At 35.8% G+C, this 21,700-nt stretch overlaps 2 protein-coding genes and 1 long non-coding RNA gene across 11 annotated transcripts; 2 read left to right on the top strand and 1 right to left on the bottom strand.

Moving 5' to 3' along the window:
• Window positions 1-1,323: 1,323 nt before the first annotated feature.
• LOC131012291 (aspartate aminotransferase, mitochondrial) lies at window positions 1,324-5,692 on the bottom strand. Its single transcript, XM_057940215.1, has 10 exons — window positions 5,308-5,692; window positions 4,904-4,989; window positions 3,436-3,642; window positions 3,207-3,312; window positions 3,000-3,104; window positions 2,711-2,883; window positions 2,404-2,563; window positions 1,985-2,080; window positions 1,797-1,891; window positions 1,324-1,718 (listed from the first exon to the last, which is right to left on the bottom strand). The coding sequence occupies exons 1-10, from the start codon at window positions 5,488-5,490 to the stop codon at window positions 1,646-1,648; spliced, it is 1,284 nt and encodes a 427-aa protein (XP_057796198.1). The 5' UTR covers window positions 5,491-5,692; the 3' UTR covers window positions 1,324-1,645.
• A 4,069-nt stretch (window positions 5,693-9,761) lies between these two features.
• On the top strand, window positions 9,762-11,285 carry LOC131012293 (uncharacterized). Of its 9 annotated transcripts, none has more exons than XR_009097266.1 (4): window positions 9,762-9,904; window positions 10,038-10,114; window positions 10,197-10,519; window positions 10,891-11,285. XR_009097266.1 is itself a non-coding variant. In XM_057940219.1 (3 exons), the coding sequence occupies exons 2-3, from the start codon at window positions 10,269-10,271 to the stop codon at window positions 11,123-11,125; spliced, it is 486 nt and encodes a 161-aa protein (XP_057796202.1). In that variant the 5' UTR covers window positions 9,773-10,114; window positions 10,197-10,268; the 3' UTR covers window positions 11,126-11,285. The 9 variants fall into 9 exon arrangements, 3 of the variants coding, with proteins under 3 accessions (XP_057796202.1, XP_057796200.1, XP_057796201.1); XR_009097264.1 differs by having other exon boundaries at window positions 9,762-9,960; window positions 10,027-10,114; XR_009097268.1 differs by having other exon boundaries at window positions 9,762-9,960; window positions 10,027-10,114; window positions 10,194-10,519.
• Window positions 11,286-14,229: 2,944 nt separating this feature from the next.
• Window positions 14,230-16,076, top strand: LOC131012294 (uncharacterized). The gene is made up of 2 exons (XR_009097269.1): window positions 14,230-15,672; window positions 15,750-16,076. It is a non-coding gene; the product is annotated as an uncharacterized LOC131012294 (long non-coding RNA).
• Window positions 16,077-21,700: the final 5,624 nt, after the last annotated feature.

Here is a 21,700-nt window from a genome sequence, read left to right as displayed (position 1 = left end):
CTCTCTCATCAAACCTACGCCCTTCTTCCCCTTCCCCTTCCCCTCTTCCCCGGCGTGGTTCCTCCTCCGGCGAGGCTCGAACCCGACCTACGCTCCTCTTCCCCTTCACCTCTCCGGCAGCAGCTAGGTCGTCGCCGCCGCCACCGTGCCTCGGCTCACCGCCCCCATCAACTCTTCAAACCCTATCTTCTAGATCTCTCTAGATCTCGGGGCTGCGTCTCTCTCCTTCTTTTTCACCGCCTTCTTCTGAGCACGACGCGCTCCGCTCCGCTCCCAGTCGACGCGTTCCGCTCCGCACCACAGGAACTCGCTCTCGCCCTACCTCTCTCTGCGACGGCGCCACTTCTTTTCCCTTGCGAGGAACGCCGCCGCCGACTACCTCTCTCTGCGACGCAACAATCAGCAGCCGCAAGAGGACCTGCTGCCGCCACCGTCGCCCTTCCCATCATTTCAATACTAGCCCAAATTAGAAAATCGCGGAGCTTGGTGCAAAAAAAAAAATCGAATCTTGCGCTGCTAGATCCATTTCTGCCGGAGCTGCAAACGCTACTGGACCAAAGTCGGCGCCTTGCGAAACATCCCCATCGGCGCCGGCTCGCAGAAGAACTCCAAGAGGAGCTCCTAAATGTGGTTTGAAATTTGTTGCCAGATTTTCTAAATTTGTTGAATTTCTTTATCCATTTGCTGAATTTGATTGAAATTTGCTGAATTTGTTGATTTCTTTTCCCATCTACTGAATTTGTTTGAAATTTGGTGAATTTGTTTGCTCAATTGATTTCTTAATGCCACGAATTTATTTGAAATTTGCTGAATTTGTTTGCTAAATAATGCCTTAAATTTATTTAAAATATTAACCCATTAATATGAAGGATTAAGCAATTAGAATTGTCATTAACACTACCCCTATAAATTTACTTCTCTCTCCACTTACGCCTACTTTAACAACTTTCTTAAAACCCGTGCCGAACCCCAAATGGGACTTTTTTTCATGGACGGAGGGAGTAATTAATATTGGGAGTTGTAAAAAGTGAAAAGTAAGAGGGTTATAAGTGGTGCAGTATAGTCCAAAAATAGGTAGGAAGTTCTTTTGTGGACGTCCCAAAAAGGAAAGACAGGAAGTTCTTTCGTGGACGGAGGGAGTATTTACTAAGGCAATTTCTCCATTCGCTTGAAAAATATACTCGTAGTAAAGATGCGACAAATATACCATCAGAAATGAAATATAACGTTGTAACTTCTCTCTTTCAATTTACCCATCAATTTGATGTCATTCCAATCCCATGTCATATTAATATAGGCCAACGTAAAAATAAACAAAAATAATAATACAACAGATTTTGGCATAAATTAGCTAAATCGTTGCCACATCTCAAATGTCAATTAATACAACACAGTGTAAGAATTTTCAACAAATCTTGCAATAAATCCGTTAAATTACACTAACAGGAATATGAATATTTGCTGACTAACCAGAGAGTTTCCATCTCTCAGCGTTATTGGGGGTCTAATATCCTTCAGTACTTGTACCCAAATCAAAATTTTGTATGCTCACAGATCTAATTTATTTTCCAAGAATCGCATTAAATTATGCCTCCATTATGTATATATTTATACATATGAAGCATCCAAGAACAAAATTGCAGTCCTAACCTGACTTGGTGACCTCATGTATAGCATTAGCCAAGTAACCGACGTTGCCAGTAGTGACTCCAGCCATACTGTATGGGAGTTGATACGATTACAAGTAGCACACAAGATCCACTATTTTAAACTAACATGAGAGAACGAGGTTATACCTAATACGCCCATTGCGAGTCATGTAAATGTGAAATTCATTTGTCAAGCGATCTACTTGCTCAGGTGTCATGCCACTATAACAGAACATGCCAATCTGTAGTAATATAAATCCTTGTAAGGATATGAAAATGATAGAAACGTTAACAAATTAATAACAGAATGAAAGAAGAAAATCGATTGCAATGACCTGCTTGGTTATGTGCTCCCACGTAAGAGGCGAACCCAACTTTTCAAGATTTTCTCGTAGAGCAGTTCTCATTCCAATGATTCGATCAGCCATCCCCTGGGAAGAAAAAAGTAACTCCTAATGTTCGAGTAGTAGTAATATGTTTAAGCAGACATTGGTCAATTCCAGTCATGTATCAAGAGAGCATTTTGTCCCAGGCCGACACTAAATGATTCCAAATATCATATTAAATGAAGGTTTTCGTGAAAGAAAAACATTTTTTTGTCACTATTTAACATAAAAAAATCACATCGCCCCAAACATGGGTGTTGGAAGTACTTTTCGATCAAAGTCCATTTGAATACCTAAGATTAGCTGAACAACCAAATCACGTGTCTGACAGAAGTGAATTAATACTGCAAAAGATGTCGGTATATTACCTTTACTTCTTTCAGCCACAATTTTTTCAAATCTGGATCACTTAGAATGGTGGAAACGATGAGGGCCCCGTGAACTGGGGGATTACTGTACATGGGTCTTGCGAGCTGCTGCAACTGACTTTTCACTGCCACAGCTTGTTTCTCATCCTCACAAACCACACTATAGCCAAGAAAACAGCACATAGTAGGAGGACGGTTAAGTCTCATTTCATCATGTTAATTGAAGAACTGGGCCAGCTGGGACCAACCAATGAACATTAAATTGCAGTAGGATTTCAAGGTAAGATTACGTAGTTAGAGAATTTACCTGAGACAACCCACTCTCTGACCATAAAGTCCCATATTTTTAGCGTATGATTGTGCACATCCTATTAGATGGCCGTCCTCAAGAAAGATCCGAATCGACTTGGCATCCCTTTCTGGATCACCACTGGCAAAACCTTGATATGCCATGTCGAAGAAGGCTAAATGTCCTTTAACCTGAAGATAATAAATTTCACCTCATTAGTAAATTAACACATACTGTTGTATAATCAATAAAAAAAGAATATAAATAAGTAAACTAGCAACGAAAAACAATAACCAAGGAATGTGACCTTAAATTGGTATGAGATCTCTTTCCACTGTTCTTCCGTAGGATCCACTCCAGTTGGATTATGAGCACAAGCATGAAGGAGAAAGAAAGACCCATTTGGCGCATTCTGTTCCCAAAATGAAAAGGAAATTAATAATCAAAGTACGTTTAGCTATAGAACAAGTCAGCACACTGACTCGGTTCTAGGTGTAAAAAAAAATATTTGCACCTTCACGTCATCCATCAATCCAGCAAAGTCCAAGCCCTTAGATTCTGGATGATAGTAATGGAATGTTCTCTGAGGGACATGCGCATCTCTCCAGATATTGTGATGACTGCCAGAAAATCATAGTATGTCAAAGAGAAAATAGATTGAAGTGAGAGCAGAACCACTTGTGTAAAAGATAATAGTAGAATTTTGTGGAGACTCGTGACGGATTATGAACTCTAATACTAACTTGGACCATGTGGGAACTGGAATGTAAATATGCGAGTCAGGGGAAAAGCGCTTTTGGAAGTCCGCAAAGAGCCTGCATGCACCAGTTCCTGAAAGAGCTTGTACTGCAGCAATTCTCTTATCTTTAATCAAGTCGGAGTTTTCCCCATAAGCCAGCTTTAGAGTCTCCTCAACCATGTTAATACTTCCACCCATGGGAAGATATTCCCTGAAGCAAAAGCAGTTAATTCTAAATCCTAGGTAAATTAAAACAGTCAGATTTAGAATCATTTTACTAACAAAGAAATTAAAATTAGAAGCCATTTGTCTTATTGACATAATTTAGATTTATTTCTCCAATATGATTAGACTTAAGAATCTTTTTGACACTGCACTAATGTACCTAACGGTTTGTGGTACCTCTGGTACCTTCTGTTTTTTTAATCTATTTGGGTTTTTCTGATAAAAAAAAAAAAAAAAACTAATGTATGAATCAGTTATGTTTTAGAATAAGGCATTCCATTAAAACACTTCATGATATAGAACGACATTATGAGCGCACATCTAAGTTCAACGTGATCCCAATATATGATATGAAGCATCTTAACATACTACCACTATTTTTGTTTACTAATTTCACCATTTCATTGTGGGTTTCATTTCGTTTCCTCAAGCTTAAATATTACTCTCTCCTATTCAAAGTATATGTCCTTCTAGCCTTGTGTGCAAAGATTTAAGGAAATTTCTTTCTCCCAAAGGTTACCCCTAACCTTATGAATTCGTAATTAATGAAGAGTGAAGAATGTGAGTTATGAGCTGAGCTACTAGGGGTAACAATGGAATCAGGAGAGGAACAAAACTAGAATGACATTTATTTGAAAAATTAAAATTGTCCAACCACATTTATTTTGAATAGGCAGGATTATTTGTTAGGTCCTGATTAAGATATGATGGTCCGGAAAAAAAGTGGAGAACGAATGAGGAATACTTATCCTTGAGCTAAAAAGGAATCAAAATGGGCATGGAGTAAAGTTTGAAACAGGGGACCACTGCACAGCTACAACTTGAAAAGAAATGCATTGACATGTACACTAATAATCTTATATAATGCCCCTCTACTTTATCACCTAACAACCACCTGACTTTAATGTGAAATTTTCTTAAGGAAAGGGCTAACACCCTCCTCAGCACCGTTGGATCTGTGAGTCGTCAAGATTGTAACAGTATATTTCAACAGATCATCCAAACTATCACTTTGAATTCTCTGTTGTAACAGTGTTTCATGAACTGTTCCATTGTATCAATTCATGATAAACATGAATTAATTATGCAGAGACGAGGCGTCATTTTGTACTAAAGAACCCGATTATGGTACAAATCAGCATAAATCACACTTATTATGAGTTATTTACTGTTTTTTTTAAAGATATACTTAAATATTAACAAAATAAAAATTAATAGTAAATTTTTAACAAGAAAAAAAAAATTACATGTTCAAATTGCCGGCGATTCTCCTCTCGGCTTCTCTGACGCACTCCAGCACCACCGGCTTCCCGTTATCATCACGATACGCACCCTTTTCACCGGAAAAATTATGCAAATACAGAATTAGGATAAAATGAAGAAGATAGCAATCAATATTCACCAGAATTTGTTTTTTTGAAAAACAACAACTTCCGTGTTCAGAAGTCAACAGAATTCAGCAAAAACCACTGACCTAGTCCTACCACGGTACCACCGTAGTTCGATCAGGCGAACATAACATCAAATCAAAACACAACACAAAAGGAGATAAAAAGAAAAAAGAAGCTAAGAAACACGGCAACAAAATCCAGGCAAAAACAAACAGAGATGCATCCTAAAATCTTCCAGAGCAAGGTGATGGAATACTCACGACGCCGACATTGACTTTTTGGGGACTAGGATCGGCGAGGAAAGCTTCGGTAACGCCGAGGATGGGATCCTTGGCAGCAGGCTCCACGTGGCGCCACCACGCCGTGGACATGGATCGCGCAGCTCCGACGAAGGCGGATTTGGCGAGACAACCCGATGACCCGGCCCGAACGAGGTGCGCCATTGGAGATGGAGTGCAGGTAGCTGAAATGGGAGATGCGATGCGAGCGACTCGGCGGAGTGCTCGACAATTATTTTATTGTTGATTTTGTCTAGAAATGCGCAATCTTTTAGTTGGACAAAATCGCCGATGTTAATGGCTGCGGATCTGGATTTACGTCATTCACCCCACTCTATTCACTGTTTTACACCAAATAGTGAGGGCCTTATGGGTAATTCAGTTGTTAACTTTCTGGGTTTTTTGTTTACCATTTTTTTTGGATTTGTAGATACGTGAGTATTCTGCATTCATATACGTCCATTGTTATAGTTTAGTAAATCGAGAAGACATACTACAGAATTAGTTTATGTGTTTAATCTAAAATGTTTGTTTTATTTGGATAAATAATACTATTCTTGTTTTAATGGATAAAGATTTAGACTTGGTAAGCTACAGAATCGGAAAAATTCCCGATGAAGGCTGAGTTTTTTTAGTTCATGTATTCTCTAAGATCTTCGAATTATCATAATTTTGTGTGAATAAAAGATGTGTAAAGCTTAGGTCATTTAATTAAATTATATATATTATTTGATAAATTATATAAGTAAATAAAAAAAATTTAAAGATCTCACCACGGTGGACTCAAGCCCAAAACTTCAGGTCTTAACATTAATCATACCGATTATATATTTATATTATAATTCAATGATTTTTTCTACTTTTGACATGAGAAGAATGAATAATGTCAAACTCCAATCACAAAATTTTAAGAGGCCAAATTAAATACCTCGGTCTGATAATTTTCTTGATAAATTAATAATTAAATAAATAAATTTAAAAATTGTATCACGATGAATTCAAACTTAAAATCTTTGACCTTACACATTAATTAATTTACTGTTAGATCAACAAACACCTAGGCCTCCTAATTTGGTATTGGTAGCAACTTAGCGTCTCCTTCAACTCTGAATAATGCAACCATCAATTAGCGAATCAATAAATATCTTAATTGGCTCGACTCGACTGTATCTTCTATTCATAACATAAATTCAATTGAACACCGCCAAGATCTTCTCTTATTAAATTTTTTATATTCTTAATTATTTATGTTCACACATAAATCCATATTAATTTATATTCTCGTCCTTTTCAAGTGGTCGGCGGTGATAATAGATTCGACATTGTAAATCTATAAATAAAAAAATCCCACATTTCACCGTGAGAATCTTAAATCCAGTTACTTTCATTTTTGGATCACTTATTTAGTGGTTACATTTTCCGTTATTTTATTCGAAAACAAAAAGTTTCGAATATAAGAATAGCATATGTGGGAAGAATATTTGCACAACAATAATTATAAGAAAACTTATTGCTTCGTCATTTAAATATATGTTTCATTTGTCCGCTATCATTCTCCGTCATATTAAACTACAATTAAATTGTTGTCTGCTTCATAGGAATATACTAATATTTAATTTAGTTTTAAATATTTTGTTCCGTTTTCTAGGGGTGTGCAAACCCAACCCGAACCCGCCGAACCCGCCCGGACCGACGGGTTCGGTCCGGACCGAACCGGCCCACTATAGGTGTTTGGTCCGGGTTGGGTCTTATTTTGAGGACCGAAAGTTTTCCGGGTCGGCCCGGGTCGAACCCGGTCGAAACCCGGCGAACCCGGAACCGACCCGTCCTATTTAAAATTTAAAATTTAATATTTATATTTAATAATTAATATTTATAATAATAATATAATATTTCTAACTTATGAATCTAACCCTAAATTCTAAACATCAATATGCTGTCTGCTGCGCTGCACACCCATCATCCACTGATTCCACTCCTCAATCTAACCCTAACCCCCTCCCCTCCGCTGCACACCCATCCTCTCCACTCAAACCCGCCGCCCCACCAACTGGACCGCCCACGCCCTGACGCCCAGCAGGCCAGCACCGCTGCGAGCCTGCGCCTGACGCGCAGACGCGGTCTCCCCCCTGCGCGCCCACGCCCAGAGTCCAAACGCCTCGGCCTCACTCGAACCCGTCGCCCCGCCTACCGGTCCGACCACGCCCCTGACGTCCAGCACCGGTCCGACCACGCCCCAGACGCGGTGTTCCCCTGCCCTGCTGCCCAGACGCCGACTTGCGACCACCCCTCGGCCTCACTCAAAAAAATTTAGGTTTTTAGCGGGTCTGACCCGGACCGAACCGGACCCGTTGCTCGGTTCGGTCCGGTCCCGTGTCGGCCCGCTCGAAACTTTCGGTCCGGGTCGGTCCGTTTTTTTTAAAAAATCGGGTCTACAAACCCGGCGGATCGGTCCGGGTCCGACCCGCTGCACATCCCTACCGTTTTCATTGTTGGCAATGTTAAAAAAATTACAAGCATTTGAGGATCCCCTTGTTGGTGCTCTGTCCATTTGGTGGAACCAATCATCTTCCACTCTTCAGATTGATCAAATATTGAATTAAGATTATTAAATCATATCAGTTATGTTTAACATGAAAAGAAGACTACAATTTTAGAACCTATAAAATAATTGTGCGACACATTTGAATAAGTGGTAGTACATTTTCTTGAGACGTGATACATTCTTAATTAGCTGTATAGATTAAACTGCATGGAGCCTATTTATTGAATTGTATCTAGTTAAAGCTTAGTTAGAGCATCCGCAACGGGATTACTTGATAGCCTACTTGATAGTGGTTGTGTTATTGAGTAGGTAGTGCTGCATTGGGGTTACTTGATAGCCTACTTGATAACATTAGTTTTGATTTTATGTTTTTTATTTAAATTTAATTGCTCAAATTTAAATAACACAATTTATTTCAAATTTAAATTGCATTAATTATAAAATCCTAAATATTACATAAAACTTAAAAAAAAAAAAAACAGCCATTGGAAATTAAAATAAATTTTTTTTTATTTGAGGCTACCCGAGCACTCGAGTAATGCTCGAGGAAACAGCCATTGCAACGCCATACACAAAGAAATTGCCTTACTCGAGTAATGCTCTTAAAGCTGTTAGCTAGTTTGTTAGTTAGGCTGAAAAGCTGTTAAGAAAGAAGTTAGAGGTAATTATTGTATACATGCAAGTGCATGCAGCGTATAGTGTACACACAGATTGTAGACTCCATATAAATACATCAATGAAGAGATCTGGAAGCTTAATCTTCCTTCACATAATTTCAGAATCTCAAAACTCTCTCTCTCTCGTTTATATTTCAACACTATTGTAGGAGAATTGATTGTATATTACTACTAAAATAATTTATTGTTTTTTTCCAAATACAAAACTGGAAAAAATAAATTCAATGGTCTATTATATCTTGATGAAATATGAAAAAGCATTACCAAAAGAATTGGTAAATGTTTAGATTACTATGTAGTGTACCCAATTTGATTTGAATGCATAACCCCATAACCAAGGTTTTTTGTATCAATTAATACTCATATTTACATGTCACTCTTATAATATAGTACTACTAGTTAAATTCTATGTGTGGATGCGTGTAAAAAAATTATATATATATATATATATATAGAGAGAGAGAGGATCCTGTGAGAACCGCATTTTTTTGTGAGAACAGAGAATCATGGACAAATACATATATGTGCAACAACAAAAGATTTAGTAGTCATCTTTTATAAGCCTATCGCAACGAAGGGTTAGGCTGCAAGACAACATATCATGTGCTTTAGTTGTTTGTCAACACATAATTTCATGAATTTGAATTTTTTTGAAGTTAATTATCTTAACCAAACTTGTTCTGAAATATTTATCAAATTCTCATGAAATGTCAAAATTTGCGGAACCAAATTTCACAATAACTATCAGATTACATAAATTTGGTACAAGTCATAATCTCGTATTTTATTTGTCTGACTAAATGAGGGGAGAATTGTATTTATGGCTTGACTTTTATAAGGATTTCCCAAAGTTGATGCGATCCGCTAAAGTCTAATAAAGTGCAAAGCAAGCAAATTAAATAAATAAGTACTCCCTCCGTCCGCCAAAAGTATTCCACAATTACTATATTTGGCGTCCGCAAAAAGTATTCCACTTTCCTTTTTAAGCCATGGTCCCACCATCCACCTTTATATTTTATCCTTACAAACACTCTTTATTTACAAAAAACCCACTCCAAATTCAATCTCAACCACACATCTCATAAAGTGGTGTGGCCCTTTCTCCACTACATCAACATCATCACACATTTTATTAAACTCCGTGCCCGGCCAAAGTGGAATACTTTTGGCGGACGGAGGGAGTAGTATTTTGTTAAAAGGTTGTACTATTATATAAAGATTTCTTGTCATAGTGTCGTAGTTGTACCTTTCTTCCAATCAAAGAATTCTGACTATGTTTTTGTTTGGTTGTTGCAGACAAATTCAAGGCCTCAAATTTTACACAAATATCAAATCAAGTCAACCTGCTTTTTCAGAGGTCTACTTAAAACAATTTCACCTGTTCATTTACGCCAAATTTCCTCTAATTTTCCGGTAAAGAAAGATAGAAATCTTGCACTAAAATTGAAGATAGTTTTCATAAATATCTGGTGTTTCAAGATTTTTTGCAGATCGAAAACTGGTACATCACTTCATCTATTGCCCACGTGTGTGCAAACGTCGGGAACTTGCCGTCGCTATCTTTCAGGTGCGTTTTACTTGTTGAGATTAATTAAACTGATGCTATTTCTTATAAATGTGTTGAGGATTTAATTTGTTGGTTTTAGTAGGTTGGATTTCTGAAACTGAAATCTCATTTTTGAATTTAATGATGAGATGAGATTGTGATGAAGTGAGAAGAAATGGAGGAGCATGGAGGAGAAGAAAACAAAATATGTGAGGAGGGAGGAAAGAAGTGGAACGACGACGTTTTGGTGGCGATAAAGGAGGATAGTGGTAGCAAGAGAGAGAAATTGTGCAGAATTTGCCATTTCAGCGATGATGAATCTTCAGGTGAGTCTCAACTTATGACGCTAGGCTGTGATTGCAGAGGAGAGCTCGGTGTTTCGCATCCTAACTGCGCCGCCCTCTGGTTTTCGCGCAAGGGAAACGGGTTCGTCTTCATTCTTCTCTCTCAAAAAAAAAAATATAAATTTCATACTCTTATTACAACTTTACTATCGAATTTGATGGGGGCGTCGACTTTGTCAAACAACTTTTTTTGATGTTAGACATTAAGGATCATTTCATGTCACTAGACACTTATTCTATATAAGTATTGCTATATCACATAACTTCTAACAAGAATGTAACAAATATTCTACACAAGAATTCGAATAACTAAGGTATCAACTATCAATTAGTCTAAAATTAAGAATAAATCTTTAACCAAATTGGAGGATAGAATTAATTTTTTTGCTTCTGAAGCACACTTTTGCATCATATGAATATATACTAAATCCAATTTTAATTGTTAATTATCAGAGTATGTGAAATATGTGGGAAAAGCGCGAAAAATATAAATCTGAGCAACAGCGAAGCAGTGGAGAACGCAATGTTGAGGATGGAGATGAATGAGATCCGGATGGTAATAGAAGCCATAGACAGCTCGAATGAGAGCAGCCGACGTTGTAAGATGTCTTTCTGCAATTTCTTGCTGGCTTGCCTTCTTCTTGCATTCCTTCTGCCATGGTTTTTTCGAGGAATCGACATGCTCTGATACTTCCTTCTTTATGGCTAACCACACGCCATTTCGGATTAGGGCTCCAGATTCATCATTCTTTGGAATACAATCGTTGTTCATGCCGAACTTAATTTGCGCCATCATGTAATCTAATATTTGCATAATGAAACACTAGCAACTCTATATATTTTTAAAAGGGAAAAGGTGCAGATTGGCCCCCGAAGTAGTAGCCCCTATAGCGTATAACCCCTCTCACTCACTGTGTGTGCAACTAAATCCCTGAACTCCGAGAAAAGGGTGCAAAATCTCCCCTTTGACCTAACGCCGTTAAGTTTCCGTTGACGTTTGGGTTTAATTGCACCCTCTACTTCAGGGGTGGATCTGCACCTTATTATTATTATTATTATTATTATTATTATTATTATTATTATTATTATTATTATTATTATTATTATTATTATTATTATTATATATTTTTATAATTTCAGCAACCCACCTCCGACATCAACTTAACCGCCCCCCCGTACTCATCGGCTCCAACTTACACTTTGTCAGCTCGCACGCGCACAATCTCTTGATCGTCGACTGCTTATCGCCGACATGCAGCAACATCACCAACTCCAGATGTGGACCTAGATCGAATCCTGCTTGGTCCAAATCCATATCCGTATTTTTTTACTTAGGTCAGGATCCGGTCCAAATCCATTAGGTCCAAAAAAACGAGATTCATGTCAAGATCCATTAGATTCACAGGGTCTCGAGTCCTGACCCGTATCCATTCTTTTTTCTCTTTTAAAATAAATTTACAAATAGTAAATTAACCAAAAATAAAATCATAATTATTATCTAGAGTTTTAATAATTATTCAAAAATAAATAAATAAAATTTAAATATATATTATATTGATAAATATATACAATTTTAATATCATAAGATAAGCCTAAAAGGTTAAGGTATTGGAGGAGATGCTGTTGTGCGGGGCGGTGAAGAAGTTGGTGGCGTTGCTGCATGTAAGCGGTGGGCAGTCGACAACCAATAGATTAGGCACGTGCAAGCTGACAAGGTGCAAGTCAGAATCAATGAGTATGGGGGCGGTTAAGTTGATGCCGGAGGTGGGTTGCTGAAATTATATAAAAAAAAAAACTTAAGGTACAGATCCACCCCTGAAGTAGAGGGTGCAATTAAACCCAAACGTTAACGGACACTTAACGGCGTTAGGTCAGAGGGGGGAATTTGCACCATTTTCTCGGAGTTCAGGGGTTTAGTTGCACACACAGTGAGTAAGAGGGGTTATACGCTACAAGGGCTACTACTTCGGGGGCCAATCTGCACCTTTTCCCTTTTTAAAAATATTACTCCATCTGTCCCGTCGAAGATGATGCATTTCTTTTCGACACGGAATTTAAGGAGTTAGTGTTTAGTAGTATAAGTATGTTTAGTGGATTTGTGATTAATTAAGTCAATACCTATATAATTAATAATTATAAATTATTTTTAACTAAAATTTTTAAAAATTATAATCTGATTATATTTAATTTCAACCCCTAATAATTAAAACTAAACTGAATTTTAAGTAAAATAAAGGATAATTAAATCATTTCTAATCAAATGCTTAATATCCCTAATTTTTACCAAATATAGAAACGTAGCAATTTCGTTGGGACGACACGAAAAAGAATACGTATCATCTTCGGTGGGACGGAGAGAGTATTTAGGGGTTATATTATCAAAACAGGATATTCTCCCTTTTTTCTCTTCAATAGCTAAATAATACTTCATCCGTCCACAAAATATTTACCACTTTCATTTATGGTAGTAAGGTCCACACGTCTCCACTCACATTTAAAGTGGGACCATCACTCCACTAACAACTTTCCTCACAGTTTATTAAAACCCGTGCCATCCAAAATGTGGCAAATATATTATGGACGGAGATAGTACTCTCTTAGTCCCACTAAGTATGACTTCATACTTTTAGGTACAATTATTAAGAAAAAGAGTGATTAAACGATAAAAGTGATGAACCTACAATTTTTTGTGCCCGAAAGAAGTTTCTTTTTTGAAATGAGCCACTATTAAAGAGACAAATGAAAAAGAAAAATGAGCCATTAATGCAACGGAGGGAGTATGTGAGGCGTATTGAATATATTATCACAAATTTTAAGAAATTTAGGTATTATGGCGTGTTTGCTTTTTAATTATCCCCTAAATAGAGGGATGATATAATGAGGTATAAATTTATCAATTAGAGTTGGGATCACATGTTTTATATCTTACCCTTAGGCATAAAATTATACTTTGCCCAAGGAAAAATCTGCTGTCCATAATTTTGTATGGCATGCCTGAATTTTATATTACATCAAAGCAAATAAAATAGTATAAGATAGTAAATGAAACTTATCTCTTCTTTATACCTCAAAGCAAACACATCCTTAAACTCGAGAAGTTTATACTATGATGCGGCATTATTTTGCCGAGTTAGACTCATAACTTCTATTTATATTGATTTATATTAATGATTATTTTTATATTTAAGATCAGAGTCATGAAACTAAAGTTATGCGATTTTAAGAGTTTAAAAAATTGTTAATTGATTGATATCGCTCGATGCCCGCCCATTTTACTCTTCAAAATATGAATACTTTTTTTTAGGGTATATTGACATATTCATCTTGTTCGGTCAGATTATTTCATTATTTCTTTTTTTTTTTTCTAATTCACTTGGAAACTGGGGTGTTACAACACATGCTTTATTAATTTTCTAACAAAAATATAGAAAATAAAATAGAACAAAATTAATAAAAAAAAAATCAAAGAAAAGAGAGAAAAAAATTTACTTTGAAAATTTAAATAATCATAACTTATTAATTAATTTCACATTTATTTTGGATTATATTTACATCAAATTAAAGATTTTTTTTATGATCTTCATTTGAGATGCATATTAAATATTTTTTCAATGAATTAAATTTGACGAATTTTTAAAATTAATGATAAAACAACATTCTTTTGGGAGATAGTCTTATTCTATGTAAGATATTTATATTACACGTATTTCTTTTATGCATAAAACAATATTCAATAGGTATCTTATTATTAAAAATCATAATAATATCTTTAATTTAGTGTAAAAATAAATTTAAAATAAATATGATATGACTATTTAAAATTTCAAAAAATATAAAACATATTCTTTTTTTTAAATGATAAAAAGATATTAAGAAATTTATTGGAGAAAAGAGTGGAGAGACCTCCGTAACAAAATCATTCGAGACCAACTCCTTCACCAATTGGAGACAACACCTGTGGAACGGATTAACTTATTAAAATACGGTTATTTATTGAAGAAAAAAGAAAAAACGAACCAAGAGAACCCTTGACAGCACAGCGACGCGGACTAAGGGCCGAGCCTCGTTAAAACCCCTTTACGTAAAACCCAAAAAGGAAAAACCGTAATGGGGAAAAAGAGTACTCGTCAAACAAAAACAAAAACAACGAACTCCAACTAACCATCCAGATGTGGGAAAGCTTCGGGAGCTCCGGCCTAACCATCGCCCCCAAGCCATCTCGAGCACGGATTAACAATAATTAATAATTGGAAGCAACAACTACTAATAATTTTAAAATAAGATTATAAGTCGTACACACGCATATGGACTCTCCTCATGAATCTTAAAATTACGGATGTCAATCTTAGCGGAAATTCAAAAGTTACACTTATTATTTATGTTTTTATTTTTAAAATTAAAATTTAAATATAATTAAGATGTAAAAAATAGAAAAATATGCATATTTTTGTCTATCTAAAAGTTACGAATTATGTAAATGGATTTTGAAAATGATACTTATACAATGTGGGTATTTGTTTGTTACTATTAGAGAATTATTAAGATAAGTATACTATAATTAATTTTTTATACTATAATTTTTTGAGCCGAATTAGCCCGAAAATCGAATGATTAAGATTAAGATCGAGAATTTATAGTCCAAAAACATTACAACACAAATGACCTATAACCGATAGGACTAGCTCAAAGCCGAGCGGCTTGGGCTGATTGACATCCCTACACAAGATAGTCCAAAATTATAAGTTCATGGAAATCCACTTTGATATATATTATAATTTGTAAAACCCTACGCCTTGTATTGGTGCATATATATATACGATATATCTAGATGAAGTTTAAAAGTAATACTTTAATTAGATTTGATGACTATAAGTTATGGACTCAGAATTGTATTAGAATTAGGAGACTACGTTTGTTATGATTATTTTACTTTATATATAGATAAATAGGTTTTGTGATTGTTTGTAAATTTGATCTTCGGCATTGCTATTTTACGACATATACATATTGGATGAATGTAAATAAGGCGATGGGTGAGGTTGTGATGGATATAGACGATGATGGTGATAGATCAAGAAACAGAGAAGGCTCATCAAATTCAAGGACAGTGTGCAGAATTTGCCTAGAATCCTCAGAAATCTCTCCACTTATGAAACTAGGGTGTGATTGCAAAACAGATATTGGCTTCTTGCATCAATACTGCGCCGCAGCCTGGTTCTCGCTTAAGGGAAACAAGTAGGTTTTCATGCATTAATTAAATTAATTTCTGTTTAAATTAAATTAATCCACTTATATTTGATGTTGTGTGGCAGTGTATGTGAGGTTTGTGGAAAGACGGCGCGAAATATTATCATCGTCAACAGTGGCAACATAGAAACGACGTCGGCCGCGGGGAGTGAGAGGCGTGGCGCTGCGGCTGCGGCTGCGCAAAATAAAATATTATTACTAATTAGTCTGCTTCTCGTCTTATCTTTATCGTGTCTAATGGTGTGGCTTTATACGAGGCTTTTTGTTGCACACTGTCGACATAGTAGTAATCCTCACTGTCATACGTAGATCTATACACTCTTCAAATACTACTCCTCATAATTCATAAAACAGGATTTTGTGTCTTTTACAATTTTAATTTTATTTATTTATGATAATACTTGACAATATATGTGCCTATTTCTCCATTTCTTTGTGCTCGTCCACTTGTATAATTGGCATCAACCTATCCTAGATTATTTCTCGTCCAGTTGTATAATTGGCATCAACCTATCCTAGATTATTTATTTAAAAATTATATATATTTATGGGGCTCGGTCGGTCACTTTGTGTTAACTTTTGACAATGATAATGGTTATACTTCCTCTGTCCTATTTTAAGTGGGCGACTGGTATTCAGAATGAGAATGACTGAGTAATAAAATTCTTATGATTGGTATTCATAAAGAATGGAATAACAAATCATTAATTAATTCTATTCTTATGGCTAGTAATGGTAATGAATCGCAATAAATGACTTTTTTTTTTCAAAAGTTCGATTTACCCTTTACTCGTCGACATTATTTACGGTCTCTTCTTCGTTTGCGCTATTTGGATGATGATTTCTCTATCTCTCTCTCTCTAAAGAAGCTGCTTCAGTTATTTGAAACGACAACAAACTATCAGAACTTGCACTTCTTCTTTTCCTTTTCTAAATATGAACCCCTTCATTTCTAGGATAATGATGCACCAAAATCATCTAGACCCGAGTCTAATGTGGCTTCTATATTATCATCAATATCGTTATTAGAATTCTGTCTATAGACCTATTCCATCATATCAGTGGAACCTTATATATCTTTCATAAAAATAATGATCAAGAACTCATAAAAAGGAAAAGATTTGTTTTTCCGGCTTTGCAAATAATCATACATGTATATATATATAGGAGTGGACTAGAATAAAAACACATTTTTTTGTATAAAATAAAAACGCATTAAAATGTATGAATTTTATATTGAACACGTATGAATTCACTGAATAAAGGTATGAATTGCAAAAAATAAATTTTTCGCTACTTTTGGGATTCGAACTCAGGACTTGAATTCATCCAACAAGGTGATGAATCAACCGGAGATCCTGATGATCTAAGAGCTGAAAATGGATTCCTATTTACAAAAAAATGTGTTCTTATTCTAACCCTCTCCATATATATATATATATATATAGGGTTCCACTCTATAGAAAAGGACTCTTAGATTAAGAATAAGGAACTAATCTGGTCCCTCAATTTCATTGAATCTAATGGTTCAGCTTTTCTAATCAAAATCATTTAAGTAATTAATAAAAGTGCTGAAAATTAGTTGTAAATTCGTTAGGGTTATATTTGTCAATTGTAGTTCGTCGGATTTATGGAAAATCAAATCAAATCCCATGATTTTCTCATCTCCCTTCTTGATCCCAATGGTATGGGGTTTTCAACGAATTTGTATCATTCCTTTGTTCAGATTTATTTTTTCAATCATCTGGCTTTTCATCGTCATCCCCTGTTCGGACGAATACAATCACGGATCTCTCTCTGTCTCCTCTACTCTTCGCCCACAGTCGCCGACCGCCGCCCCCCGGACCCCCTCCCTTGTTTGGTCAATATTTTTTTATTTTTTTTGTTTTCTTTGCTTTGATGATTTGGTTTGTGCTTAATAGTTTGGGTGGTGAAATTGTGTTTGAATTTTGGTTGGATCAGTTTGGAGTATTAAGATTATAGCATCTGCTCCACCAACTCAAATCCCATTTCATCTTCTTTGATTTCACGCGGTGGCTGCTGGCCTTGGTGCGCCGGTTTTATGGCTGTGGTGGTGACGATGCCGCTGCCACCCCCTCCCCCACCGCTGTTGCTTCTCCCCGACCCCCTTGGTTCCCACCGATCTGCTCGTCGACGACGACAGCCCCTCATTCATTTCCCCCTTATAAATCCCCTCGTCATACCTTTACTTAATTTCTCTTGGTAAATATCTTTGACATTTCATGGCTTAATCTCTTGTTATCAAAATATGGCTTCAGCTTTAGTATTTAGGTGCACACTTTTCTGCTAAAAATGTTTTTTCAACAAGTACATGAAAACTGATCACATGGGTAATAAGAACCTTCCTTTTCACGTATTTTTCTCCTACAGATAAATATAGTATTAAAAAAGTAATTACTTTGCAGTAACATGTTGTGCTACAATTCTTCCAATCTGAACTCGTTCTGTTGGTTTTTTGTTTTTGTTTTTGAAGAGTGATTTATGTTCGAACGTTTTATAATTGAACTATCTTTTAGGTAACACATCAAAAATTATTATAATTTCATCAATTCGGGAAACTCTAGCAAAGTTCAAATGATATAACTATTTGTTCAACAAATTACGTTCAAATTAGTAAAATATGTTCATCGAATCACTAAATTATGTTCATCGTAATTAATAAACTATTCATTGGTTATGTTCATTTAGAAAATGAGATTTGTTCATTAAAGTTCAAAGGATATAACAATTTGTTCATACTAAACATATTAAAAATTCATTATACTAAACGAAAATATAATTTCATCAATCCGGAAAAAATATAGCAAAGTTAAAATAATATAACTATTTGTTCAACAAATTACGTTCAAATTAGTAAAATATGTTCATCGAATCAGTAAAAATGTTCATCGTAATTAATAAACTATTCATTGAAAAAATCGAGTTATGTTCATTTAAAAAATGAGATTTGTTCATTAAAGTTAAAAGGATATAACTATTTGTTCATGCAAAACATATTAAAAATTCATTATACTAAACGAAAATATAATTTCATCATTTCGGGAAAAATCTAGCAAAATTTGTGATGCCCCGCTCTTTTAAATACATATTAAATTAAATATGTGCATAATTACTATATTTCTTGTGCATATATAATTATTAATGGAGATAATTTTATCTAGATAATATTATTTCAGCAAAAACCTGTATAAGAGATACAGAGTTGCGATTTAATATTCAGTCATGAATGAAACCAATAATTAAATTTATTGGTTTTACTATACGTTTGAGACTTTGTTTTACCAGTTTATTGATTTAATCAATAATGTTAGAATTTTAGATTTATAACCGATTTTATAAATCGTGTTATTTAAATCAAATTGCTAGAATTTTAATTTGAGATCATATGCATAATAATTTTATTATTTCACGCTATATGTGTTTAGTATTAAGTCGCGAATTAATTCCGACTTTCATATATTAAATCTCAAGTTAAGGGTTTAATTTATACGACGAGTATTTAATTAGAGAGAACTGGATAATTACTACAGACGAACTATAAAAAAATTAGAACACGATGTATAGTCACATCAAAATCCTACACTATTCCACCTTTCCCTCCAACTCACCATTACCGCAGAAGATGTTTTTTCTAAAGTGAAGATTTCAGCAAATCTTACATTTTCAATCTAGCCGCAGCAAATCTTACATTTTCAATCTAGCCGCAGCAAATCCTACATTTTCAAAATCAGTCGACGTTCACTCACCTACTCCTACAAAATTTTCCATAGTCATAAATTTCATTGTCGCAGAGACCCATCTATAAATTCATCCAAACACTTCAGCTCTAAAACAAGCAAATTCTTAAACGCAAAGTTTTCTTTTGACAAGATTCGGTGAAGGTATTACTCGCAACTTTCTTCCTTTTCATACATAGCATTATCCAGAAATTCAACAAGAATGAGATCACATATGATTTTGTTTACAGTTTACAGAATTTGTATACGCATCAAAGCTTTCACAAGAAATCAGAATTAGAATTTGTATCTCACTAGGAATACAGAAAACCAAGTTTTCATTTCAAAATCAAGTCTTTACAGTTGAGTTTTCTGAAAATTATTCAAATTTACGAACCTATCGTGAGTGATAAAACGAGAGAGAAAGGATGGTGGATTGTCGGAGCTCTGCGACTCACGGCGACGGCGGCTCCGGGAGAGGCGGCTGCCGGGCTCTTGCTGCCAACAGCAGCGGCCGGCGGCGGCGCTCCTCCAGCGAGCCACTGACCACCGGACGAGCCTGCAGCAACTCCAGGCCGCGACTCCGGCGAAGCAGCTGCAGTCGGCGGCGACTCCGGGCAAGCCAACGGCGGCGGGAGCTCCGAGCGAGACGAACGGCTGAAGGTCAGATCCGTCGACCTCAGGCGAAGAAGCAACAACTCCAGGCGGCGGCGGCTTCACTGGCAACTGCCGGCGGAGCAGCGCGGCGGCGCGACGCCGGAATCAAGAACGAGAGCGAGAGAGGGATGAGATGGGTGTGTGCGTTTCAGGGATGAAGGAGAAGAGAGAGTTGGAGGGAAGGGAGGAGCAGGACGACGGCGGTTGCGCCGGATCCTTCGCCGGCCGCATACAGAGGCGGCAGATCTTGAAAGAGAGAGAGAGATGTGTGCGTTTTTTTGTGTGTGTGCGTGAGTTTGTGAGGAGAAATGAGAGAGAGGCGTGAGGTATAAGAGAGAGAAGAGTTTAATTGCTAATTGGGCCCCCAACTTTGGGCTAGTATTTTTTTTAAAACAAAAACTGATTTGGGCCGATTTAAAAAAAAAAATGAAATGGGCTCAAGTTTTTAATTAGACAAGTTTTAATTGATTAAACTGTTAATCTGAATTATGGTGTTAATTAGAATGGATTAATCCATTAATGAGACTTATTGTCTTTATTATGGATTAATCTAGATGAGAATTATTTATAAATGAAATCATTTTCTTAAATCAAATTTCTTAGCTCATTAACTATTTTCTTAAATGGATTTTATGAATAAATCAAATTAGTATTTATTTGGATTGAATATATTGAGTTATTAATTTAATTTATTAACTTAGCTTTTGGAGTTAATTGGATTAACTCTAAATTATCTACGAAGGTATTAAATATCCTAAGTTGGTATGATTAATGAGAATTTTAAATCCAGCTCATTAATCAAAGTCTTTAACTTAGTTTCATTATTTAATCTTCTGGATTATTAATAAAACTACTTTGGTTAGTACCTTAGAATAATAAGTTCTCCATTAATAAGGACTTCATAGTAAAAATGCATTCTCATTAATTGAAGATTCCTGAATGTCTTACCTTGAATTCTCATAATAAAAGGTCAAGCGTGGGAGTCAGTGCTATCGAAAGAATCACTGCCTTAGTAGCGAAACACTGCAACCAGGTAGGCATTACTTTCATATATATCAAATGAGTTTAACTGTTACGTTCAAGCAAGTTATTTCATGACAAAATCTTTGAATTAAAGTTATTTCAAGTATTGTCTTGCCATAAAATGTTTTAATTTCAGTATGATATCTATCTGATATGGCTTTGCCAGTTATCATGTAATCGAATTCGGGTCTTGAGCAGTTGATAGCTATCCTGCCTTGGCTAGTGTACACCAGTGACCGTGAGTCATCTAGCGGGTTGGCCGGTCAAGTGACCGTGAGAGGTGGCCACCTCTCCGGCACACAGATTCAGATATGATAGATTACAAAAGAACTTAGTCTGATCAGACGAACTTTAGAATCACAAATGAATTTAGTATGCTTAGGGCCTTTTTAAGTAAAAACCCTTGGTTATACTATTGAAATGGCATGACAATTTACATTTATTAAGTATGTATATGATTTTCGGCATATGTCTACTGAGTACTTTGTACTCAGCCCTGCATGTATTTCTAAATGTGCAGGTTGAGCAGTGATGAGTGATGATGGGGTGTCGTGCGGAGCTTTGTCATATTTACTAAATAAACTCTTGGCGATACATGT

Source organism: Salvia miltiorrhiza, chromosome 2 (genome assembly GCF_028751815.1).
Source record: "Salvia miltiorrhiza cultivar Shanhuang (shh) chromosome 2, IMPLAD_Smil_shh, whole genome shotgun sequence".
In the NCBI taxonomy this organism is placed as follows: Eukaryota; Viridiplantae; Streptophyta; class Magnoliopsida; order Lamiales; family Lamiaceae; genus Salvia; species Salvia miltiorrhiza.
Note: the sequence above shows the minus strand (reverse complement) of the source record. Positions and strands in the feature narration are given on the sequence as shown.

Coding starts and splice junctions, on each gene's coding strand:
- LOC131012293 (XM_057940219.1), top strand. CDS start 10,269: ATGGAGGAGCATGGAGGAGAAGAAAACAAAATATGTGAGGAGGGAGGA. Junction 10,520..10,890: donor TTTTCGCGCAAGGGAAACGG/GTTCGTCTTCAT, acceptor GTTAATTATCAG/AGTATGTGAAATATGTGGGA.
- LOC131012291 (XM_057940215.1), bottom strand. CDS start 5,490: ATGGCGCACCTCGTTCGGGCCGGGTCATCGGGTTGTCTCGCCAAATCC. Junction 2,884..2,999: donor AGATCTCATACCAATTTAAG/GTCACATTCCTT, acceptor TATTATCTTCAG/GTTAAAGGACATTTAGCCTT. Junction 2,564..2,710: donor CAGAGAGTGGGTTGTCTCAG/GTAAATTCTCTA, acceptor TCTTGGCTATAG/TGTGGTTTGTGAGGATGAGA.